The 26,367-nt window shown below is 42.8% G+C and overlaps 1 protein-coding gene across 2 annotated transcripts in view; it reads left to right on the top strand.

The window, feature by feature from the left end:
• The window catches only part of LOC138950809 (intermembrane lipid transfer protein VPS13A-like), a gene marked incomplete at its 3' end in the record, with an annotated part of 220,607 nt that extends 201,338 nt beyond the window's left edge, over positions 1-19,269 (top strand). Inside the window, 15 exon segments of one of the 2 annotated variants that reach the window (XM_070322527.1) lie at positions 2,705-2,817; positions 3,248-3,404; positions 3,964-4,059; positions 10,215-10,349; positions 11,329-11,410; positions 12,044-12,113; positions 12,849-12,957; positions 13,186-13,305; positions 13,502-13,638; positions 14,502-14,583; positions 14,987-15,100; positions 16,027-16,102; positions 16,336-16,499; positions 17,112-17,193; positions 19,182-19,269. In XM_070322527.1, the coding sequence (XP_070178628.1) occupies positions 2,705-2,817; positions 3,248-3,404; positions 3,964-4,059; positions 10,215-10,349; positions 11,329-11,410; positions 12,044-12,113; positions 12,849-12,957; positions 13,186-13,305; positions 13,502-13,638; positions 14,502-14,583; positions 14,987-15,100; positions 16,027-16,102; positions 16,336-16,499; positions 17,112-17,193; positions 19,182-19,269 (1,625 nt within the window). 2 annotated transcript variants of the gene reach the window in all.
• Positions 19,270-26,367: the final 7,098 nt, after the last annotated feature.

Raw genomic sequence — 26,367 nt, 5'->3', positions numbered from 1 at the left:
AAGGCCAACAAAAAAAATAGGTGTGGTTAAGGTAACATAGCCAAAAAAAATAGGGTAGGAAGGTAGGCAATCACTTTTTTTTTTTTTTAACTTTTTTTCTAATGTGTACAAATTAAACCAACTTGACAGGGAAATAAGTGTGCGACTCGAGCGCTTTCGCCTTCATTGCGTTTTCTGCACTGGTTTTTTTTTTCTTTTTCAAATTTTTTTTTTCTTTTTCATTTTTTTGTTTGTTTTTTTGACTCACATGCGAAGCAAAAGTGAGTCTATGTACTCACCCGAGTCGTCCGTCCGTCCGTCCGGAAAACTTTAACGTTGGATATTTCTTGGACACTATTCAGTCTATCAGTACCAAATTTGGCAAGATGGTGTATGATGACAAGGCCCCAAAAAACATACATAGCATCTTGACCTTGCTTCAAGGTCAAGGTCGCAGGGGCCATAAATGTTGCCTAAAAAACAGCTATTTTTCACATTTTTCCCATTTTCTCTGAAGTTTTTGAGATTGAATACCTCACCTATATATGATATATAGGGCAAAGTAAGCCCCATCTTTTGATACCAGTTTGGTTTACCTTGCTTCAAGGTCAAGGTCACAGGAGCTCTTCAAAGTTGGATTGTATACATATTTTGAAGTGACCTTGACCCTGAACTATGGAAGATAACTGTTTCAAACTTAAAAATTATGTGGGGCACATGTTATGCTTTCATCATGAGACACATTTGGTCACATATGATCAAGGTCAAGGTCACTTTGACCCTTATGAAATGTGACCAAAATAAGGTAGTGAACCACTAAAAGTGACCATATCTCATGGTAGAAAGAGCCAATAAGCACCATTGTACTTCCTATGTCTTGAATTAACAGCTTTGTGTTGCATGACCTTGGATGACCTTGACCTTGGGTCAAGGTCACATGTATTTTGGTAGGAAAAATGTGTAAAGCATGTGAGTCGTATGGGCTTTGCCCTTCTTGTTTGGACAAATGTAATAAAAAGTTATAGGGTCGGCCCCTAAAAATAGGGTAGGTCGGGTTACCGTAACCACACCTATTTTTTTTTTTTAGGCCTAATTAACCTCCCAGAGTGCTATTCACAAGTAGTGGGACATTTGAAATGATGTTGGTGGCATTATCAATGTTTTAGCTAAACCGCTGGAAATTTCGATTTTTAACTCGCATTCATGAGACCATCATTGAGCGCCTTTAGATAATGAGGTTGTTACCTCGCTTCTTGCTCTATACGCATATCAAAGCAAATCACCGCCGCTCGACGCTTCCTTCTAGACGAGATAAGCACGGTCAGCGAGGCGACCGATTGCATCAGACCATGCACATGCGAACACAGTCATCCAAACATCAAAAGATTACCCCGTAGGTCCTGCAAGTTTACGGCCGTCACGTTTACGGGGGCCCGGTAGCTCAGTTGGTAGAGCACTGGACTTGTGATCGAAAGGTCGCAGGTTCGAATTCGGGCCGGGACGGACACGGGTCAACTTTATGTGCAGACCCAGAGACGGAAGCCATGTCCCACCCCCGTGTCATCACAATGGCACGTAAAAGACCTTGGTCATTCTGCCATAAGTGCAGGTGGCTGAATACACCTAAACACGCAGACACCTGGGTAGCGCGACTCCGTTGCTGCTAGCTTTCCACTGGGAGGAAGCGACCCGAATTTCCCAGCGATGGGACAATAAAGTAATGAAAATGAAAAGAAAATGAAATAACTGACGGGTCGAAACGGGGTTGCATGAATGGCATTTAGTGCGACTTACAACACAAACAGTGCCGGCCACCATGCGGTCAATTGCCGCTGAAAAGGTTCCCTGTACACCCCTCCAGGACCATACAAAAAGATACTCTTCTGCATTCATAGCCTAGCTACAGCTCCTACTTAAAATTCCCATGAATGGACTTTCATGTGCGTGACAATTTTGTACCCTGTGGTTAAGGCAGCCACAATCCATTGAGTGAATTCCCCACAAGGGAAACCTCCAGGACTTTGCACAAATATATTCTGCATCCATAGCCTACCGCTCCATGGAATGTCCATGAGTGGACTTTTACATGCATGACAATTTTGTACCCCGTGATAAAGGCAGCCACACTCCATCTTTGGGGTTATTTAATTGATTAATCAATGTCAAGGAATGGATGCAGCTGAGCTTCTCTGACCTCATTGCGATAGCCCCCGATGGAACAGTCCAGAGAAGGGTTTCTTCCTCCTCGGCCCTCATGTCCCCCCAACGACTCTCACAGTCCCCCCGCGGGTTTGGGGGAAGAATTTACCCGATGTTCCCCAGCATGTCGTAAGAGGCGACTAACGGATTCTGTTTCTCCTTTTACCCTTGTTAAGTGTTTCTTGTATAGAATATAGTCAATGTTTGTAAAGATTTTAGTCAAGCAGTATGTAAGAAATGTTAAGTCCTTTGTACTGGAAACTTGCATTCTCCAAGTAAGGTAATACATTGTACTACGTTGCAAGCCCCTGGAGCAAATTTTTGATTAGTGCTTTTGTGAACAAGAAACAATTGACAAGTGGCTCTATCCCATCTTCCCCCTTTCCCCGTCGCGATATAACCCTTCGTGGTTGAAAACGACGTTAAACACCAAATAAAGAAAGTAAAGAAAGAAAGACTCTCACAGTTAGGGGACTGATGACGATGATGATGATCAATTAATGATGATAATGATGTGTGCATACAGGCAGGCGAGCTAGAGCAGGTGGAACAGGAGATCAATTTACAGATCCAGGGCCTGGGATTATCACTGCTCAACAACTACACACAGAGTGAGGTGGCTTTCCTCGGTATCACCAGGTAAGAGCGCACACCTTCTTTTATGTTCATAGGTTGCAACTCCCACATACACATTGTCATTGTACAAGTGGTTGTAACGTGTAGGACAGTGTTTTCACCCCCCACCATTTAGGTAGCCATACTCTGCATTCTGGGGATGCTTGCTTATTTTTGTGAGTGTGTGTGTGTGTGTGTGTGTGTGTGTGTGTGTGTGTGTGTGTGTGTGTGTGTGTGTGTGTGTGTGTGTGCACACATGGCATGCGTTCATGGGTGCATGTTTTTATGCACTCGTGTGTGGAGGAAACTTAATTCTTTGCATATGAAAGGATAACTCCACTTGTCATTCGTAACTACTTCCTAATTTATCTCCTGGGTTTCTATCAGAATCTGCCTGGCTGAGATATTAACTTCCTTTGCTTTTCCTGGATGTGATATATTGTCTTCATCACAGCTCTGGCATCATCTGGGAGGAGCGTAAGAAGCGTCGCTACAAAGCCCTCAACCTGAAGGAGTGTGCCCTTCTGGAAGCCGCCTGGCAAAATTACCAGAACCAGATTGCCGTCGGCAGAACGCCCAACCACCGCATCCTTCTTGAAAACAAAATGGAGGTCAGTGCGTAGTCGTAAAAAAATGAAAAAGTGAATTTAAAGATTTGTTCTTATAAAATAGTGGTGTTTGTGACCTGTTTTGAAAAAGAGTGTGTGTGTTTGTGTGCCTGTGCGCATGTGTGTGTGTGTGTGTGTGTGTGTGTGTGTGTGTGTGTGTGTGTGTGTGTGTGTGTGTGTGTGTGTTTGGATCTGAATTCCCACTGGGTGTTAGTTGTGGGAATTACAATCACAGGAGCCGATTTGGGCTGTATGTGATGGGTAGTGTGTGTATGCGAATTTCCAGGCCATAAAATTATGTACAGCTTGATGTTAAAAAGTTAAAACAGGAGTGGAGTTGGTTATAGATCCCAATTGCCTACGAAAATGTGTGTGAGTGTGTGGGTGCGTTAGTGTGTGTGTGTGCGTGTGTGTTTGCACATGTGTGTGTGTGTGCGCTTGTCATAATGCATGTGGGTCTGTGGTTGCTTGGTTGTGCGTGTGTGTTTGTGAATGCAGATATTGTGTAATTAGTGTGTGTGAATGCTGATATTGTGTAATTAAAATGCAAGATGGCTTTCAGCTTGATTTGAGGCATCAGACACTAACAGTTCCAACAATACAACTTCCTAAAATGGCTGTTTATGGCGGCTTTTCCACTGCACTCATGTCACAGAAGGTTTCCTTGGTTGCTGGTTCTTGACACACGTTGATTCAGTTCTTGTTAAATGTTTCTTTGCTGCAAACGTTTGTTGTATACAGACCTGGGAACCCATACGATTTTGCCGTATTTTGTACGCATGATTGTCTAGAATACGATCAGTACGGTCAGTGGAAAAACAATACGAAGAGAAAATTCCTTCACTACTTTTCTTCACAAGCTAATTCCAAAGCCGATCCTGTGTTTTCACACATGATTACAGTGTTAGTCAGTAAACATGGAAATAAGCATTTCTTTTCAATGTATTGGCAAAACGCTTTCAACACACCCAATTTTGACACATTTCCAAAAAATATCATTAAATATCTGATGCACTTACATTAAATTGGTTTGCTTTTGTGAAATATTTGATTCTTAAATGTTTCTAATTAACATAACATGTACGAGGGTAATTTTAACACATAATCCAAATATTTTCAAAGAAAATGGTATATTATTAGATTTCGGAAAAAGTTTTGCTCTTTGAGACACCAACACACTTTTGGGTGGGGTTGGAAACACACTTCCAGGTAGAAAACGGTTCATGGGAAACAACTCACCCTTTCTGGCCTATTTAGCAAACTGGCAGTGGAAACGATTGCCTCCCTTTACCTGTCTTTGGTGTCTGTGAATTTTTTTTAATACATATTTCTTCCTACCGCCAGTATACTGGTGCTATGTCGTCGCGCACTGAAGCATGTTTGAATCATGGATGTTCAAATGATGTGTACCTAAGACTTTAAAATTGGCAATCTAGTGGCTGCTCCGCCTGGCGTCTGGCATTATGGGGTTAGTGCTAGGACTGGTTGGTCCGGTACGTGTCAGAATAATGTGACTGGGTGAGACATGAAGCCTGTACTGCGACTTCTGTCTTGTGTGTGGCGCAAGTTATATGTCAAAGCGGCACCGCCCTGATATGGCCCTTCGTGGTCGGCTGGGCGTTAACTCTTAACGTCCTATACCGCGCGGTTCCGCTCGTGGGCTGTAGTCCTGAACCGCGCGGTACCGCGCGTTCTCTGCTAGTGTCATTCAACAAGAGTTACCAGCCTTGCGATGCTCTCCTGCATTGGAAAACAGCTTTAGTCCTTCGATGCACATGGCATGGCTGCCGGTCGTTTTTTCTCAGGACTTTTGAATGTGATTTCGATTTTTGTGGACGGATTTTGTTCGGATTTTTTGTGTTAGCTTTCAAAATTCAACATGGAGACGAGTGATAGTGATAGTGACACGTCTTTTCACGGGTTTGAGGTAAGAAATGTGGAGAATGACTTCGATGGTGGTGATGATGATAGTGGACAGAGTGATCTATGGTCAAAAAAAATATCAAGTAAATCCATCCATAAACAATAAAAATATGATTTTTTTTATTGAACACACCCAAATTTTGTCTCTTTTTCCCAAATCCTTATAGGATTTGCACTGGGACATGCAAAAAACGTTACAGGACGTTAAGAGTTAAGCACACAAACAAACAAACAAGTTGCGTAAGGCGAAATTACTACATTTACTCAAGCTGTGGAACTCACAGAATGAAACTGAACGCACTGCATTTTTTCACAATGACCGTAGTCCGCCGCTTGTGCAAAACGGAGTGAAACTGACGAGCCTGTTCAGCGCGGTAGTGGTTTCGCTGTGCTGCATAGCACGCTTCTCTGTACCTCTCTTCGTTTTAACTTTCTGAGCGTGTTTTTAATCCAAACATATCATATCTATATGTTTTTTGAATCAGGAACCGACAAGGAATAAGATGAAAGTGTTTTTAAATCGATTTCGGAAATTTAATTTTGATCATAATTTTTATATTTTTAATTTTCAGAGCTTGTTTTTAATCCAAATATAACATATTTATATGTTTTTGGAATCAGGAAATGATGTAAAATAAGATGAACGTAAATTTGGATCGTTTTATATTTAAAAAAAAGTTATTACAATTTTCAGATTTTTAATGACCAAAGTCATTAATTAATTTTTAAGCCACCAAGCTGAAATGCAATACCGAAGTCCGGCCTTCGTCGAAGATTGCTTGGCCAAAATTTCAATCAATTTGATTGAAAAATGAGGGTGTGACAATGCCGCCTCAACTTTTACAAAAAGCCGGATATGACGTCATCAAAAGTATTTATCGAAAAAAAGAAAAAAATGTCCAGGGATATCATTCCCAGGAACTCTCATGTCAAATTTCATAAAGATCGGTCCAGTAGTTTGGTCTGAATCGCTCTACACACACACGCACAGACACACACACACACACACACACACACACACACACACACAAACACACACACACAAACACACACACACACACCATGACCCTCGTCTCGATTCCCCCTCTATGTTAAAACATTTAGTCAAAACTTGACTAAATGTAACAAAAAATGATGTGTGGAGTACGCTCATTTTTCTCAAAGCACACCAATTTTGTTTGAGAATACTTTAAGTGCAAGACAGGGGTTCCCAGGTTTGTGTATGCAATTAATATTCTGGATTGAATGCAATTATGTTTCTTCTCTTTCTTTTTTTGACTCACATGCGAAGCAAAAGTGAGTCTATGTACTCACCCGAGTCGTCCGGCCGTCCGGCCCCCCCGGCCGGCCGGCCGGAAAACTTTAACGTTGGATATTTCTTGGACACTATTCAGTCTGTTGGATTGTATACATATTTTGAAGTGACCTTGACCCTGAACTATGGAAGATAACTGTTTCAAACTTAAAAATTATGTGGGGCACATGTTATGCTTTCATCATGAGACACATTTGGTCACATATGATCAAGGTCAAGGTCACTTTGACCCTTATGAAATGTGACCAAAATAAGGTAGTGAACCACTAAAAGTGACCATATCTCATGGTAGAAAGAGCCAATAAGCACCATTGTACTTCCTATGTCTTGAATTAACAGCTTTGTGTTGCATGACCTTGGATGACCTTGACCTTGGGTCAAGGTCACATGTATTTTGGTAGGAAAAATGTGTAAAGCAGTTCTTAGTGTATGTCATTGCTAGGTTTAGTTATTTGACCTTGACCCTGAAGGTCAAGGTCATGTAAAGGTCAAGGTCAAGCATGTGAGTCGTATGGGCTTTGCCCTTCTTGTTAAATGTTAATTTGCTGCAAGGATCGAAGATCATTCACCGGACTCTTTGAAAAATGCTGATTGAAGTGTTTTGCAGACATTGACTGCGAATGTTGTATACAGTTAATTATCTGATTTGCATGAAAATGTTTCTTCATCTTCGGTTTTTTAACATTTTAGTTTGTCATTTGTTACTGTGGTTTTTTGTGTGCCTGCCTGAGATATTCATTTGTTTGATATACTGTGTTTTTTCTTTATTAAGTTTTCCTTTTGAAAATATAAGAACATTCACAAAGATCTCAATGATTACTTTGTTTCTTTTGAATCATTCTGACCCTGAAGACCAATCACTATCAACGATTAAGTGTTTGCAAGAAACCTGTACCTATTTTACATTTATCTTGTTTTGTACAGTGAGCTTGTGAACTGCATTTTTGGCTTACTTTTATGAAACGGTTTTATCGCAATGATTTTGTATGAAGCAGCTTATAGAAGCTTGTGACACCTGAAAAGAGCAATTGTACCTTTATTCAATAGAAAAGAGAGAAGAAAAGCAACAAAACAAGCAAGAAGATAAAAAAAAAAGCTTTGTGTTTTTAAAGTACCCCCCGCGGGTTAGGGGGAAGAATTTACGCGATGCTCCCCAGCATGTCGTAAGAGGCGACTAACGGATTCTGTTTCTCCTTTTACCCTTGTTAAGTGTTTCTTGTATAAAAATATAGTCAATGTTTGTAAAGATTTTAGTCAAGCAGTATGCAAGAAATGTTATGTCCTTTGTACTGGAAACTTGCATTCTCCCAGTTAGATAATACATTGTACGTTGCAAGCCCCTGGAGCAATTTTTTGATAAGTGCTTTTGTGAACAAGAAACAATTGACAAGTGGCTCTATCCCATCTCCCCCTTTCCACGTCGCGATATAACCTTCGTGGTTGAAAACGACGTTAAACACCAAATAAAGAAAGAAGCTTGTGACACCTGAAAAGAGCAATTCTGTACCTTTATTCAATAGAATTTAGAAAAGAGAGAAGAAAAGCAACAAAACAAGCAAGAAGATAAAAAAAAAAAAAGCTTTGTGTTATTGAGTCACTTGAGAAAAAGTGACTATGTAATCGGTCAGTGTTAGTCTGTCCGGCCGGCCGGCCGTCCGGCCGGCCGTCCGTAGACACCACCTTAACGTTGGACTTTTCTCGGAAACTATCAAAGCGATCGGGCTCATATTTTGTTTAGTCGTGACCTCCAATGACCTCTACACTTTAACGATGGTTTCGTTGACCTTTGACCTTTTTCAAGGTCACAGGTCAGCGTCAAAGGAAAAATTAGACATTTTATATCTTTGACAAAGTTCATCGGATGTGATTGAAACTTTGTAGGATTATTCTTTACATCAAAGTATTTACATCTGTAGCCTTTTACGAACGTTATCAGAAAAACAAGGGAGATAACTAGCCTTTTCTGTTCAGCAACACACAACTTAACGTTGGGCTTTTCTCGGAAACTATAAAAGTGACCGGGCTCAAATTTTATGTGAACGTGACTCATTGTGTTGTGAATAGCAATTTCTTCCTGTCCATCTGATGCCTCATATAATATTCAGAACTGCGAAAGTGACTCGATCGAGCGTTTGCTCTTCTTGTTCAATCAATCAATCAATCAATATGAGGCTTATATCGCGCGTATTCCGTGGGTACAGTTCTAAGCGCAGGGATTTATTTATTTATTTATTTTATTTTATTTTATTTTATGCGATTTATTTATGCCGTGTGAGATGGAATTTTTTTTACACAATACATCACGCATTCACATCGGCCAGCAGATCGCAGCCATTTCGGCGCATATCCTACTTTTCACGGCCTATTATTCCAAGTCACACGGGTATTTTGGTGGACATTTTTATCTATGCCTATACAATTTTTGCCAGGAAAGACCCTTTTGTCAATCGTGGGATCTTTAACGTGCAACACCCCAATGTAGTGTACACGAAGGGACCTCGGTTTTTCGTCTCATCCGAAAGACTAGCACTTGAACCCACCACCTAGGTTAGGAAAGGGGGGAGAAAATTGCTAACGCCCTGACCCAGGAACGAACTCGCAACCTCTCGCTTCCGAGCGCAAGTGCGTTACCACTCGGCCACCCAGGTGGAAAAGAGAAAGAAAAGAAAGCATGATGCAGACCTGGGAACCTATACAATTTTGTCGTATTTTGTACGCAGATTGTCTAGAATACAATCAGTACAGGCGCTATGGACAAAAAAAATACGACGAGGATAATTCCTCGACTACTTTTCTTAACAAGCGCATCCCGAAAGCTGATCCAGTATTTTGACACATGATTACAGTTTTTGTCAGTATATTTAACATTGAAAGAAGCATTTGTTTTAAAGGTACTGAACTTGTCAAATCCAGGTGCACGGAGCCCCTGGGGCTTTTAGTCATACCTCAGGCAGCTATCCGTTAGAAGAACTACCAAGTTTCATTGACTTGCACCCAAAGAGTCAAGAACTGCGATTTTTTAACGAATTAATTTCGTACTCGGACCAGGCTGGTCTTGACCTATTTTTGGATCTAAATTTAGATCAGGTAGATCACCACATCATGCACAAAAAGACACGTCACTAAGCAAACTATGTCAGACGTCATCATGAGTTTGTGTGAAACAAAATCGAGGCCGGAATCACTCAGTTGAATCGAACTCCGACCAAACACCACGTAATAACTAGGTTAATTTATGCACTCGCGTGAACAAGAAGCTGTCGAGCTTCACAGATGTCGTCGTTGGGTAGTTTTGGGTTTGTTTTACTACCATAGGAGGATCTTTGAACTGTAAATGCACTCAGCTGCAACAAAACGCAAAACGAAGGCTGTGAGCTGCACTGTGCCTTTAAATGTATTGGTAAACTGAACGGTGCTACGGACGTGTGTGAAGCATGATTGAATCTGTGATGTTCAAATGCTGTGTGGAGTACTATATAATGCTCAATTTTTCTGAAGATACAAGAACTTTGTTTGAGAATACTCCCAGTACAAAACAAGGGTTGCCTGGTCTGATGATGCTTTGTGTTTTTCAGGTGGACTTTGCGGACATGACGGTTGTCCGGCCCCGAACCTTCCACATTCGCCGGAGTTTTGAGAACGGTGTGTGGGTGCAGTACAAGACCTCGCCCCACCAGGTGCAGCTGCACGCCAAGATCAACAGGCTACAGGTAGGTCAAGGTCACATTCAGAAAGTAGGTCAGCATACCTGGGGATTCACTTGGTTTGACAGATTTTGGATTGTCTTCTGAGTGTGATTTGTGTTTGTACAAAATTTAAGTCTGTAGAAGATTGTTGCCATGTGAATTATGCAAAACAGCTCTGTGTGTGTGTGTGGGAGGGGGGGGGTGGGGTGAGAGTGTTTGTGTGTGTTTGTGTTTGTTTGTGAGTGCATGGGTGGGATTCTTCCGGTATATGCCGGAAATCCAAATTCGATTTTGGCCTTTTTTTTCTCTTTTTTTTGTTTGGTTTGGGTGAGGTTCAGAATTCTGTCCCACCCATGTGAGTGTGTGCTGTGACTGATTTTGGATTGTCTTTGATGTGTGATTTTTGACTGTACCAAGTCTGTTAAAGATTATTGCCATGTGAAAAGCAAAACAGCTGTGTGTTACAGTATGTGAGTGAGTGCGCAAGTGTGTGTGTGTGTCAGTTTCTGGATCTGTATTTTTGGCTCACGTAAGTGTAGCCTATGCGATGATAAACTTTGTCTGTCTGTGCGTGTGTGTGTGTGTGATAGAAACTTTAACATTTGAAGACGTCACATTATGGCATAAGAGGGTTAGACGTCATGCGAAGGAATTACTGAAAGTCTCGGTCATTGTTATTTTGAGCGGGCCGAGACTAGTTGGCAGTCGTGTCCCTGTAAGTAGGCTACATGCAGACAAACAGATCTAGATCTAGTGTCTCGCTTTCTTGCACAGTGTCACCTGTGTGTGTGTGTGTGTGTGTGTGTGTGACGGAGTGATTGAGTTTGTGTTACTGTTTGTCGATTTCTTACGTGAGCCTTGAAGGCTTCGCCTCTTGTTATGTATATGTGTGGGTGCGCATTGTTTTATTTTGTTTTTAATTTGTGGTAATTTGTTTGTTTAATGTCACATAGATTAAAGAACCAACAGTGAATTTGGTGTTATTGCTGTGTGTGTTTTCCAGCTTGACAACCAGTTGAGTCAAGCGGTGTTCAGCACTGTGTTGTCTCCCCTCCCTCCTCCCAAATCTGTGGCTGCTGACAGCGGTAAGTGGGTGTGTGTTTGTGTGCGAGTGTGTGTGTGTGTATGGTGAATGTGTGTGTGTATGGTGTGTGTGTGTGTGTTTGATAGTGTATGTGTGGGGGTGTATGGTGTGTGTGTGTATGGTGTGTGTGTGTGTGTGTTTGATAGTGTATGTGTGGGGGTGTAAGGTGTATGTGTATGGTGTGTGTGTATGGTGTGTGTGTGTTGGTGTGTTTGCATGTGTGTGTTTGATAGTGTATGTGTGGGGGTGTATGGTGTGTGTGTGTGTATGGTGTGTGTGTGTGTGGTGTGTGCATGTGTGTGCGCGTGTGTGTCTGTGTGTGTGCATCGGCAGATGGTTGACAAAATAGTGGTTGATGAACAAAAAGTGAGTGTGTGTGTGTGCACGTGTTTGTTGAAGTTTGTGTGTGTTTTGTGTTGTGTGTATGTGTGTGTATATGTGTGTGTGTGTGTGAGAGAGTGTGTGTGTGTGTGTCTGGGGGTATGTGCAGGGTCTAGTGCATGTGTGCATGCGGGGTGCTGGGAATATGAGTTATGAATTGGAGAGATATCAGAAGAATGCCCTTGCATTTCAGTATGTGAGATCTTTGCAGATGTGTAAAGAAAGTCATATTGAGTATCTAATTGTATTTCAGTTCCCAAGCCTTTTACAGAAGTCAGCATGATGATGCGAAAACACGAACACAGCACTGTGTCTCAGATCAAGTAAGCCAGTTTCTTATTGAATACATGTGTATAGACTTCTGTTTTTTAAAATGAAATTTTTAAAAAATGGAAAATAAAAATAATGACAGCTTATATAGCGCGAACCACAGTTATCTATGCTCTCCGTGGTTTACATATTAACTATGAATGAAAAATAGTCTATTTAACATATTCATCAAATACATATACATTCTAGCAAAATAACGTAACAATAAACTACAACAACACATTAGCAACTTGTGGAGAATACCATGCGGATAGATAAACAACGCACAATCTCTTCTTCTTCTTGGCGTTCGCAGAGGTTACACGATCAGTCCAGCACTGGTGATAAATGTTGTCGTTTTCTCCAACTCCTGTCGACTGCCGTATAGTTTGGTCTGCAAGGGAGTTGGTGACGGCCACACTTCTTTTCGTTCCTCATCTAGTAAGGGACATCGCTGTAAGATGTGTTCCGCTGTTTGGTCTTCTTGACCGCAGGCACAGGTTGGTGATGGCGCCAGCTTGAACTTTCGGTTCATGTGAGCATTGAGCCTGTTGTGGTCAGTACGCAGCCTGATGAGGTTGACTTGCTGCTCTCTGGACATTGTGTGGTAGTCATCTCTGTTTGTCCTTGGCCTCATCAATGCCTTGATGATTGTCTTCTGCTCACTACAACGCACAATAAATCTGATGGAAGTTGACGCAGAAGAAGAAATAAAGGAAGTGTGATGCAATACCACCGGTTGTGTGCAGGTATTTCAAGGTGCTCATTCAGGAGATGAACCTGAAGGTTGACCAGGGATTCCTCAATGCCATTCTCGATCTTTTTGCTGCTAACGAGCTGGTGCCCAGAGAAATGGAGGTTGGTTGCTTCTGCCTTAATTCGTGTGTGTGTGTGTGTGCATGCACACGTGTGTGTGTGTTTGTGTGTGTGTGTGTGTGTGTGTGTGTGTGTGTGTGTGTGTGTGTGTGTGTGTGTGTGTGTGTGTTCAAGGACAGATTGTAAGAATAGGCCTGGCCTTAAATATTTATCTTTGTTAAATAAGGTTAAGTTCATTTCAGTTCTGACATGACACTTTTCCATCAACAGACAATCCAGTTCAAGGAAGACGTCAAAACGACAGAGAAAACGTTGATGGACGTGGCCGGTCTGTCCCTGGCTGAGGAACAGAAAAACTTCTACGACTACCTTCACTTCTCTCCCATCAAGGTTGGTGTTGGGCTTTGTCACACTTTGTGTGTGTGTGTGTGTGTGTGTGTGTGTGTGTGTGTGTGTGTGTTTATTTGGGATGGTACGGGTGGACTGTTTGCTACCGGTGGTTAGAGGATCGAGGCCTGGAGTTGGCTGGGTCGTTTTAGGTCAGTGCTGTGGATTGGTTTTCAATAGTTTCTCTGCATGTTTTCAGATCCACCTGAGCTTCTCGCTGCAGACAGGAACGGGAAGCAGCGACGGCAAACCGACAGAGATCCAGGCGGGCGTCATCAGCGTCTTCCTGCAGAGTGTGGGCGTGGTTCTCACCGACGTCCAGGATGTCGTCTTCAAGTCAGTTCTTACAATATTTCTTGTTGTTACATTTAGTCAAGTTTTGACTAAACGTTTTGGCATAGACTGGGAATCGAGACGAGGTCTGTGTGTGTGTGTATGTGTGTGTGTGTGTGTGTGTGTGTGTGTGTGTGTGTGTGTGTGTGTGTGTGTGTGTGTGTGTGTGTGTGTGTGTGTGTGTGTGTGTGGAGCGATTCCAAGAAAAGTACTGGACCAATCTTCATGAAACTTCACTTGAGAGTTCCTGGATAAAATACCCCCAGACCATTATTTCCTTTTTTCAATAAATGTCTGAGATGACGTCATATCCGGCACTCTTTTTTTTTTTTTTAATCAAATTGATTGAAATTTTGGTCAACCAATCTTCGACTCAGTCGGGACTATGGGATTGCATTACAGCATGGAAGCTTAAAGATTAAAATAACATCTCAAAATTGTAATTAAAATTGAAATTAAAGTAAACGACCCAATCTTTTTCTTTCTTTTAAGTTTATAAACTATTTTTTTCCAGATTTTTTATGAGGAGCATAGCATTTTGCATACTTGGTACATGCTTTTCTTGAAAGTGTTGGTACAGTACCATACCAGATCAGTGTTCAGATAGTATTGTGCATATATGATGGCAAAGACAATGATCACAACGACGGGGATGATGATGATACACAATGATGATACACAATGATGATACACAATGATGATACACAATGATGATGATGATACACAATGATGATGATGATACACAATGATGATGATGATACACAATGATGATACACAATGATGATGATGATACACAATGATGATAGATGATGATGATGTTGATGATGATCATACACCAAGATGATAGATGATGATGATGATGACAGGCTGGGATACTTTGAGCGGTCGCACAGTTTCTACAACCAGAGTCAGCTGATGGTTGAAATGACAAGACATTATGCAGGACAGGTAAGGTCTCACTGCTAAGTGTTTGTGTGTGTGTATGTGGGTGTGTTTGAGTGTGTGTGTGTGTGTGTGTGTGTGTGTGTGTTTCAGTTTGTGTGTGTGTGTGTGCGCGTGCGTGTGTGTGTGTCTGTGTGTCTGTGTGTTTGAATGTCAGTGTGTCCGGGTATATGAGTGGCTGGCTGGTTGTCACTGTCAGTCTGTCTATCTATCTGTACAATGAATTTCCTTCTCCCATTAGAATTGGAAGTGTCAGTGACACATAAAGTATCAAACTTTTTAATCTTCTTTTGCAAAAAGATATCTGTTAATGGGCACCACCCTATTCTGGAACAAACTTGAATCCCAATTTTCCGGCCTCAAAAGATGAGAGAAAAGGTTTCAATGACATTTGTGTATTGCTTTTTAGGCCATCAAGCAGATGTATGTGTTGGTGCTGGGTCTGGACGTGCTGGGCAACCCCTTTGGCTTGCTGCGCGGTCTGTCTGAGGGCATTGAGGACCTCTTCTATGAACCCTACCAGGTGAGTCAAGTGTCTACCTGGCTGGCTGGCTAGTTGAATACCAGCCTGCTGTTCCCCCGAAAGTGGCGTGTAGCTGCCTGAATGGCGCGAAAAAAACAGTCATACACGCAAAAACCCACTGGTGCAAAATGGTTGGCCTAGTGGTAAGGCGTCCGCCTCATGATCGGGATGTCGTGGGTTCGAACCCCGGCCGGGTCATACCTAAGACTTTAAAATTGGCAATCTAGTGGCTGCTCCGCCTGGCATCTGGCATTATGGGGTTAGTGCTAGGACTGGTTGGTCTGGTGTCAGAATAATGTGACTGGGTGAGACATGAAGCCTAGTGTGCTGCGACTTCTGTCTTGTGTGTGGCGCACGTTATATGTCAAAGCAGCACCGCCCTGATATGGCCCTTCGTGGTCGGCTGGGCGTTAAGCAAACAAACTGGTGCAAAATCATGATGAAACGTGGGAGTTGCAGCCCATGAATGAGGAAGAAGAAGAAGAATGCCTGTGTGTCTCTGCTTGCTTTTTTGTTGCTGTTCTTGTATTTATGTGTGTGTGAGCATGCATGTGTGTGTGTGGTCCTGCATATGATAAGGCCAACAAAAAAAAAATAGGTGTGGTTACGGTAACATAGCCCAAAAAAATAGGGTAGGAAGGTAGGCAATCATTGGTTTTTTTTTCTACTTTTTTTTCTAATGTGTACAAATTAAACCTACTTGACAGGGAAATAAGTGTGCGACTCGAGCGCTTTCGCTTTCATTGCGTTTTCTGCACTCGTTTTCTTGGTTTTTGTGGGTTTTTTTTTGACAAATGTAATAAAAAGTTATAGGGTCGGCCCCTAAAAATAGGGTAGGTTGGGTTACCGTAACCACACCTATTTATTTTTTAGGCCTAACTGTTTTGCAAAGTCAGGGTAATAATTGCTGTGTGTGTGTGTGACAGGGGGCGATTCAAGGCCCGGAGGAGTTTGCAGAAGGCTTGGCTCTGGGCGTTCGCAGTCTCTTCGGTCATGCTGTTGGTAAGTGCCGTCTTTTTCCCTCATGCGTATGGCTACCTGGATGAGTCTTGGTGGTCTGGGGTCTTGGTTCGTCTTCAAAGTTTGATACAGAGGTGCATCTGGAATACTGTGCCTTCTGTTCTTGGCTTGGCAGGCACATGTGAGAATCGTCGGGTGTTTGACTGAAATCTGATTGCGTTTCTTCTTTTTGTTGCTAGTATTTTCATTTATTATATCTCCCCCTTCTTGTATAGGTGGAGCTGCAGGAGCAGTGTCGAGAATCACAGGCACTCTGGGTAAAGGGCTGGCGACCTTGACCTTGGACGACGAGTACCAGAAGAAGAGGCGAGAGCAGTTGAATAAACGTCCGGCCAATGCGAGGGAAGGCTTCGCTCGTGGTGGCAAAGGCCTGGTTATGGTAAGTATTGGGATCTTTTAGTTGTGTTTCAATTTTGAGGATGCTGTGTATACATGTATAGTTGTTTGGAGTGTCAGCTCTAATAAAGAGAGAGAAAGTGTGTGTGCGTGTGTGTGTGTGTGTGTGTGTGTGTGTGTGTGTGTGTGTGTGTGTGTGTGTGTGTGTGTGTGTGTGTGAACCTTTCAGCTATATGTTCAAGTAATAAGGGTTAGTGCTTTCAGAAATATTCCTGTGTTACATATATTGGCTTACAATTATTTTTCTTTGTCAGATGTTTGAATGTCAATTCTGTAGCAAAGCTTCTGCTGTTAAGAACATAGCTGTATGGGACCAACAAGCATAATTCTGGACCAGTATGCAGTCAAGTCGAGATATAGAGACTTTAGTCTGGGATAAACTGCATTGAGGGTACAGTTTATCTCGGACATGAAACTATTTCTTGAAATGAGTGTACGAATTTACTCGCATAGGACCTTGATCGGACCCTGAACTAAAGTCTCTAACCTTGACTCTTATATTCCAGCCCTGTTTAAGAAATAAAGATGCTTGTTGTTCAGAAAAGTAGAAAAGATACAGTGATAAGTTGTTCTGATGATGTTGTCTTTGCAACAGGGCGTGTTTGACGGAGTGACTGGCATTGTGAGGAAACCAATGGAGGGAGCTAAACAGGAGGGAGTCAGTGGATTCTTCAAAGGTTTGTGCTGATTTTTGTACCAGTAGTTGACGGGCGCTATGGCCTAGTGAATAAGACAACGCCCTCCTCAGCAGAAGGTCCTGGGTTCGAATCCCTGCTGCACCTGGTGGGGTAAAGCCGCAGTTTTGAAAGAATGTCTGCTATGTGCTACAGCTACTCGTTCCTCCAAGTCTGTTAATATTAGTTATCAACACCCAGCTTCCCTATGCCCACAGGCTAATTTACAGGCCGTCTCCAATTTTAGTCTGTGAGCACTTCGCATGGGCCATGGTTTGTGCGGGACGTGTTCAGTTTTCCTGGATAAGCTATTCGCTTTTGGTCGTCTGTGGTCCGTACTGTACAGAAGGATTAATTTTGATGTATTTTTGAAGTGTTTACAGTTTGTTTGTTTAATATCATAAGCAGTGTTGAAATGTTTGTAATGTAACTGTTTTGTCCGAGTGACATTTTTCTTTGCATTGCTTAGCACATTGCATCGGATCGACTGTTTTTGTTTGTCTTCTTAGAGGGGGGAATCGAGACGAGGTCGTGGTGTATACACATGTATGTGTGTGTCTGTGTGTGTGTAGAGCGATTGAGAGTAAACTACTGGACCGATCTTCATGAAACTTTACATGAGAATTCCTGGAAATGATATCCCCGGACGTTTTTTTCATTTTTTTTGATAAATGTCTTTGATGACGTCATATCCGGCTTTTTGTAAAAGTTGAGGCGGCATGGTCACACCTTCATTTTTCATTGAAATTTTGGCAAAGCAATCTTCAACGAAGGCCAGACTTTGGTATTGCATATCAGCTTGGAGTCTAAAAAAATTAATTGATGAGTTTGGTCATTAAAAATCAGAAAACTTGACTAAATGTAAAAACATGATACATTGACAAAAGTTATAACTGCTCGGAATATGAGTTTTTAGAACAATGTAAAATAATGCATACAATTGTTACACACAAATACAAACATACATGGACTCGCACAAATACGCACACAAAAGCACTGAAACACACTCACACACACACATTCACACACACACACACACTGGGTGAGACATGAAGCCTGTGCTGCGACTTCTGTCTTGTGTGTGGCGCACGTTATATGTCAAAGGAGCACCGCCCTGATATGTCCCTTCGTGGTCGGCTGGGCGTTAAGCAAACAAACACACACACACACACACACACACACACACACGCACACACATACACACACACACACACACACACACACACACACACACACACACACACACTCAGACACACTGAGTTCTGGCACACGAAGACACGAAAGTGAACGAAACAGTGACTTCCCCTTTTTTCTCGGTCCAGTAATCAGAGATACCACCATACTACTGTTTATCTAAACAGTTCCAGACACTTGCTGGATGGAGGGTGTGAGTGTCAGTTGCGCATCTGGAGGCCATTAATCAAATCTTCGTACTCGCAGAAAAATTCCTCCCGATCTTCTCCTTTAAGGGTGGCAATTTTTCTCATCTTCACATTTTCTGTTCATAACCTTTGTAGATTAACCTCCAGTTTTAAGACTCCCTCCTTTTTAAGACCTGATTTTCTCAGTTGTTTGAAGGTCTTAACAAGGTTGTTTGACTGTAACTGATGTCTAACTCTAAGAACAAGAAAGAAAAAAAAAGTGATTTGTGTCAGACACCATGCAGGTACAAAAATTACTGTAATATTTATTTATTTATTTATTTTTTTTTGTTTTTGTTTTGCCTCAGTTGCATGCAGTCCGCTTCAAGCTGAAAAATAAATGAAAAAAATGAAACCCTACGTTTGTTTTTTTTGGTTTTTTTTCTTTTTCTTTTTTTCTCTCTACAGCTGAGTGTCCTTCTTCATTGGCGTTTTATAAATTTCTCAATTGTGTGTGGTTTTCTACAATGGACAAAATCTTGCATCTTTAATGTTGGTTATTGTCTTACTGTAATAGTTCATTGACGTTGTTTTCCTTTCTCTAATGTATGCATATCATGTGACCGCCAGGTATGGGGAAGGGTCTGGTCGGCGTGGTGACTCGCCCCACCAGCGGTGTCATCGACTTCGCCAGCAGCTCCTTTGAGGGCATACGCAGGTAGGTAGTATTACTTCATTCCATTTCATCTAAACGTTAGAGTTACTGAACTTGTCATGTCAAGGTGTACGGAGCCTGCAGGGCTTTCAGTCATTCCTCAGGCCAAATTTCATTGACTCTCAAGCAAGGAGTCAAAATCTACAGTTTTATTACGAATAAATTTTGGTCCGTCTCCGGGCAGGAAAGCGTGCCTCTTTGGTGAGCGCCTCCTTCAGTTTCTCCACTTGTCCTCCAAAGAGGAGTGATTTGCCGATCGGGCCTGCTCTTGGGGCAAACTTAGTGCCCTGGGTTGCCTTCAGGCGCTGCATAAGGGTGTCTCTCTCTATTATCTGCATATCTCCGACGACCTGAAAGAGTTCCGGCAGAATGTTGAACGCCGAGTTGTTTAAATTGAGGCTGAGGCGGTGGACAGCAGCTGTGTCCAGGGATGGCCTAATCTCAAAATGTTAACTCGCCAACCCGGCGATACTTTCCCGCCAGGATTTTCGCTGGCCCGGTACATAACACATTTGTTGCATCTGCCGTGTTTATATGGCTTTGAAACTTGATATTACAGTGGTCGCCGGTTAATATGACCACTTTGGGACCGGGGTAAAATGGTCATAATAAGCGGCTGGTCATATTAACCGATGTTAGAGAAAACGACTAAAAAAAAAATCGCAAAACGAAACATTTTTGTGTAATTAATAATTGTAAGAAAATGTGTCTGTTCGAGACGTATGTGCTGTCCGGCAAAGCTCTGAAGTAAATCCCGGTTTCATCAGCATTGTAAATTTCCGATGGGGCATAATCTGCGAGCAGATTCGGAAGGACGTCGTCTTTCCATGTCTTAGCAGCATCAAAATCGGCGTCTTGGGCTTCACCGTGAATTTTATGAAATGTCAAGCCGTTGCGAACTTTCCAACGAGAAAACCATCCATCGGTTGGTTTGAATTCAGTGTGTCCGAGAGCCGTTACCAATTCTTCTGCTTTTGCCGTACACAACAATGGTCCATGAATTGGCGCGTTCTTTGCTCTCATCTTCTGGAACCACTGAAAAAGACCATCTTCCACATCTTTGTCTTTTCCATGTCGTAGGCGCTTTCGTTGCGGTGAATCCTGCGTTGCGCACTCCTTCCTCACGCTGTCTTCATTCTTGAGAATGTTTGTCAAAAATCCTCTGTTGACGCCCAACTGTGCAGCACTCTCACGCATACTACAGGATGGTAGAGCTTTAAATTTGTCAATAAGTTCTAGCTTTTCCTCGGCTGTACGATCTTGGCGTTTTCGTTTCGACATTGTTTCCTCTTGAATCAGACTGAAAGATTGGTTGGCTCGTGCTCTGTTTGCCAAAAAAAGAGAGAATAATGTTCGTGATCACTTTAGATTTATTCACGGGAAATAATGAAAAGATCGCACGCTTTTTTGCCTTTTTTATGACGCTCAGTCTCGGGGAAGAAAAGAGAGAGAATAATGATCGCGACATTAGAGATCATTGAGCACTGATCACTTTAGTTTCATTCACGAAAAAGAAAGAGAATATCGCACGTCTTTTTGCCTTTTTCAAAAAATCGTATGTATTTTTTCCCCCCGAGTGATTTCAAACTGAAAAAGATGTGAACTTGTTGCCATTTTCTCGAAACAATGTGGCCATATTAAGCGGCGTTGTGGTCATATTAAGCGGCTTTTTCTAATACATAACAAAGAAGGACAATTCCGGACCGGGTACAATTGGTCATAATACGCGGCTGGTCATATTAACCGCGGTCATATTAATCGGCGACCACTGTACAACCAAAAGTGTTGCATTGGACCAGAATTTTTACTGGCCAGGCAGTGGAGCTGCCAGGCAGTTTCTACTAGCCCGGCGGATATTTTACTCACCCCTGGCGATCAGGCAGATGATTTGGCCATCCCTGTGTGTCTGTTAAGGGGCTTACTCCTTAGGAGCGTTCCGAGCGCATTGGAGGTCAACTCATTGAGAGCTACCTGAACCAGTTGGCGTAGGATTCTAGAGATGCGTGTCCAAGTTTTCTTTGGTATGACCTGATCTTGAGGATGACCTTGCAAGCCAAATAACTCGACCTCTCTTAATTCCGTTTCTGGGTTTGTACCTGAGAAAGGGGCATCAGGGGTCTTGTACCAGGCCTTCTTAAATTCCACATCCGTCACCAACGCTGGTAGAGCTGCATCCGGCTTGTGGGCTGGTCCCGAGAGGTGGTCGTTAATCTTTTCTAAAATGAGAGCTGCTTACTTAGACAGTGGGAACGAGCTGGGTTTCTCTTCCTGTTCTGTGAGGAGGGAAGGCTTAATTGAGGAACTCTTCTTGGCGACCTGTGGGGCAAACTCCTCTTCTTTAAGGATGCGTAGGATCTCTGCCTTGCACCCCTGCATTAGCCCGTCGGTGGATTTCGAAGGTTCCGGCTCCGAGTTCCAGGTGTTAACATTGGATGATGGTGACCTCTCTCTCCAGTCAGACAAAAGGCTGAAAAGCCTAAGCGAAGCGAAACACGTCCGTAGCCACTGAGCGCTGAGTCGAGAATGATTACAATATGGCGGCAAGGTCAGGAAGTCACGTGACTTTGTCCTGTTTATGGGTCAAGGTAGCTCTTTTTTTAGGGTTGCCTCCCTTGTTACCAAGGTGATGGGATACAGCGTTCTAGCACTAGACTGAAGTAAATTGCTAAATGTGAGTTGGGTTAAGATGTGTAATTTAATCAGTCCCGCATGACCATATCGGTTGAAGGGATGTATAAAAATAACAACCAACCAACCAGTGCTATACACCTGAAATGAGACAGGAAATCAACATGCATCGGTCCTGCATGGTCATATCGGTTGAAGGGATGTTTAACTAGAGGGGGCCCGGTAGCTCAGTTGGTAGAGCACTGGACTTGTGATCGAAAGGTCGCAGGTTCGAATTCGTGCCGGGACGGACACGGGTCAACTTTATGTGCAGACCCAGAGACGGAAGCCATGTCCCACCCCCGTGTCATCACAATGGCATGTAAAAGACCTTGGTCATTCTGCCATAAGTGCAGGTGGCTGAATACACCTAAACACGCAGACACCTGGGTAGCGCGACTCCGTTGCTGCTAGCTTTCCACTGGGAGGAAGCGACCCGAATTTCCCAGCGATGGGACAATAAAGTAATGAAAAAGAAAAAGAGAAACAAAAAAACACTCTAGCCCAGAGTTTCATTTTCTTCTTCCCACCACTGATCTTTCCTATGGTCTTCTGAATTAAGAATCTCATGATTTCGGCCTTGCACCTATCCATAGCGAGTGTCAAAGTCTTTGTGGTCAAGTCCGAGTTTGGTTGCGCTGCCAGTACAGATTCCGCTCTCGATGACGTAGGTGTTCTACAGCGCCAGTCCGTGACGTCAGAAATTCTTTCCGAATGACTAGACACTCACTCTGTCAGAGTAATCGTCAGCAAACGCCCTCTCCCTTTTGAAATATCTGTATCTCTGCTGGCTAAGTGGTTTGTTTCCTGCTCGGGGAGATGCCTCTTTCCTCAGTCGAATGACTAGACTCTCTGTCAGAGTAATCGTCCGCAAACGCCCTCACCCATTTGAAGTCACTGTATCTTGGCTGGCTAAGTGGTACGTTTCCTGCTCGGGGGGGTGGGGGGGGGGGGGGGGGGGGGGGGGGGGAATCCTCAGACACTGAAAAGATCTAGATCTTGTTGTGAAACAACCCTGGGGTGGCACTCCTTCTTCACAAAGGCTGACATGGAGGTCAGAACAGAAACGCTGTCATCAGTAGCTGGGGTCTTGTACAGCTGTCGCGGATCCCATTAATAACAATGGTTAGCTACTCGGTCCATGTTTTTGACTGTCTTTCACGAAATTGGAGGTACTCTCTGCCGTTACTCACTGTCCTCCTGCAGGGACACGTCTCCCCACTGCATGTGTGTGTGAGGAGTTTATAACGCTGTCAACATGCCAAGGTGATAATCCGAAGTCTGTGCGTGATGTGTCTGAAATCTTTGGCGACGAACGATGAGCGCTGCCCTGTCGCCGTGTAAAAAACATACGCGGGTCTCCGACCAAAAGGTTACTCTGAGGCAAGTTTTCCCTTAAACTGTGCAACGAACACAAAAGAAGCATCTGCAGAATTTCCTTGGATCAAGCGTCAACCTGTCGGCGTCAACAAGCTGACAGCAATCATGAAGAACATGTGCAGAAAAGCTGGGATTATCAACCCAATGACCATTTTCCCTGATGCTACCCTGACAAATACCAATGGCTGTAATGCTATATATGGCCTAATAAATTCTTGTTCTTGTTCTTGTTATATAGTCCTCGATTTTGAAGCTGCGATTTCAACATCGCACTGGGTGTTTATTTCTAACTCTCTCAATTTGGCTTCTCTTTCTTCTCTCTGCACCAGAACTTGTCTTTCTGCTTCTTCTCTCTGCATCTGTCTTTCCTGAAATTTATCTCTTTCCTTCATGACGAATGTAAGCTGAAGAAGCCTAATCCGTAATTAGACTTGGTCATTTTCGTATTTTACGAATTGATATATTCTTTTTCCCCCCTTCGCAGCCTCTTTTTCCGGGAAGACTAAGTTGGCTGCGGGCCCCGCGTGCATATGGCCGCCGAAGGAATTATACCCTTTCAGTTTCCAGTCATATGCCAGCTGTTCCCTGCCCTAACCCTAGTACGCTGTCAAAAACCTTGATCCGAAAGCACACCAAATTTGGTTAAAGAAATCTTAGATTATTTACAGTTGAACTTTAAATTCGGTGAATTTTGCAAGTGTATTGACAGCTTACTGAAGGTTAAGGAACAATGTGAATCTGAAATTAGCAAAGAAGTCTCAATATTCTGAGCATATGATTGAAGTCAACCCCCCCTCAAAGTCTGTTGCGAAGATGTCCAGGCCTGCTTGAGTAAGATGGACATCGTCCGGCGCCAAAAAGTTCACTTTGTTTAGTACGGGGTGGGCAATGAAGGTCCTGCCTGCATGCCCCTTTAAACAAGCTCCTAGCGCGGTGTTGGTATTGCCTGCGCACAGTCTTAGCAGCTCCAGTCTTTGAAAAATATCGCCAGTTTGTTCTGGGTAGCATATCAGATAAAATCAACTTGCTTGAAGGGTAGTTTAAACTCGTCGCGATATAACCTTCGTGGTTGAAAACGACGTTAAACACCAAATAAAGAAAGAAAGGTAGTTTAAACGAAGGACAGTAACCAATTCGCGCACGGCATGGTGCCACTGCCAGCTGTCTAGGAGGCCAATGTCATTTGCTCCGACATGGAGAACTATATATGCAGGGTGGGTTGTTGTTATGCTGCTCTGTAGCAGCGCAATCACGTCCTTGATGCGCAGGCCTGGTTTGCCGACGAAGGTGTACGGGAGGGGAATGCAGAGGTGCCTCCTGGTTGCGTGGAGGTATGACTGCAGCCGGGTAACGAGGCTGGAACTGGCAATGAGAATATGCCTCTTCTTCTTTCTTCTTCTCGATCGCTCATGAGAATGCCTGAAACTAAACCGACCTGATTGTAAATAGTTTTAAGCATGGAAGTATAATTATTGCTAAACTAAACCTAAGACTTTAAAATTGGCAATCTAGTGGCTGCTCCGCCTGGCGTCTGGCATTATGGGGTTAAGTGCTAGGACTGGTTGGTCCAGTGTCAGAATAATGTACGTGACTGGGTGAGACATGAAGCCTGTGCTGCGACTTCTGTCTTGTGTGTGGCGCACGTTATATGTCAAAGCAGCACCGCCCTGATATGGCCCTTCGTGGTCGGCTGGGCGTTAAGCAAACAAAAACAACAACAAAAACAAATAATGGTTGAAGAGATGTCAATAAAAAGTTCAAACAATAACCAAGCCTACACACTTGAACTGAGAAAAGAAGCAAAGTTGCATCATGTCATTTGAAGGACGTTAAAACAAAAAACTACCAACCATATACATTTGAAATGAGAAAGGAAACAAACTTCCTCGGTCCCACATGGCCGTAGCGGTTAAACTTAAAGGGACGTTAACAAAAAGTTAATACAATAACCAATCCTTTTACACACTTGAACTGAGAAGACAGCAAAGTTGTATCGGTCCCTCATGGCCATGTCATTTGAAGGGACGTTAAAAAAAATATATAAAAAAACCGACCAACCATATATACATTTTAAATGAAAAAGGAAACAAACTTGCATTGGTCCCACATGGCCATAGTGGTTGAAGGGACGTTGACAAAAAGTTAATAAAATAACCAATCCTTATACACATGTAGACCTCACTACAATGAAACAGGGTCTGCAGTTCAACCACACACACTTCACTCAGACTGCAGAGCCTCACACCGCTGAAAATAAAGACGACTGAAACGGTTCTCTTGTTTTATTTCATTTCTTGTATGAATGGAACATTCAGGAAAAACTGTGGCCCTTGATTAGGACACACCGATCTCTGTATATTTCTCAACACATTACATTCAGCAACACCCTTTCAGTTTCATGGCGGGACAGATCGAAGAGCAATATCCCAGCAGTCTCGCGGCAGAAAACGATAACCTTTTTACATGCCTCCAAAATAATATCTTTCTTTCACCCCATCAAAATTACAACATTTAATCCAAAGTCTAATACAGCAAAAAGAAAAAGATAAATCAATTATAAAAACTCAATTGGGTTGAAGGTCATAATTACATTCAAGGGACACAACTACTCAGCTCAACAAATCTGTATCAATTTGTCTTGTTACTTCCCTTTGACTAGTAACCACACAATTTATTATTTATCAATAAAAATAGTGGGGGTTACACACACTTGAACTGAGAAAGGAAGAGAAGTTGTATCAGCCCAGGCGACCATATCATTTGATAAGGGACATTAGAAAAACATTGTTAAACAAACGACCAACCATATACAGTAAAACCAAACCAATCCCACACTCCTGTCTGCTGAAGGGACATTTAATATCATATTCTTACTCCGAATCACATTAGCATTGAGTCACCTGAGATGCTTATCACTGAAAAACGCTTACCCGGCTAAAGAATTTAAAGGGAAGCAACCCCATCACCAAAACGAAAGTGAAAGTAGCTTTGGTAATGGGCCAGTACACCGGGAGTTACCTCCCATACGGGTGTATGCCACGTCACTTCCTCTAG

Source organism: Littorina saxatilis, linkage group LG16, assembly GCF_037325665.1.
Source record: "Littorina saxatilis isolate snail1 linkage group LG16, US_GU_Lsax_2.0, whole genome shotgun sequence".
NCBI lineage: Eukaryota > Metazoa > Mollusca > Gastropoda > Littorinimorpha > Littorinidae > Littorina > Littorina saxatilis.
The sequence above is the reverse complement of the archived record's forward strand: the minus strand, read 5'-3'. Positions and strand labels throughout refer to the sequence as shown.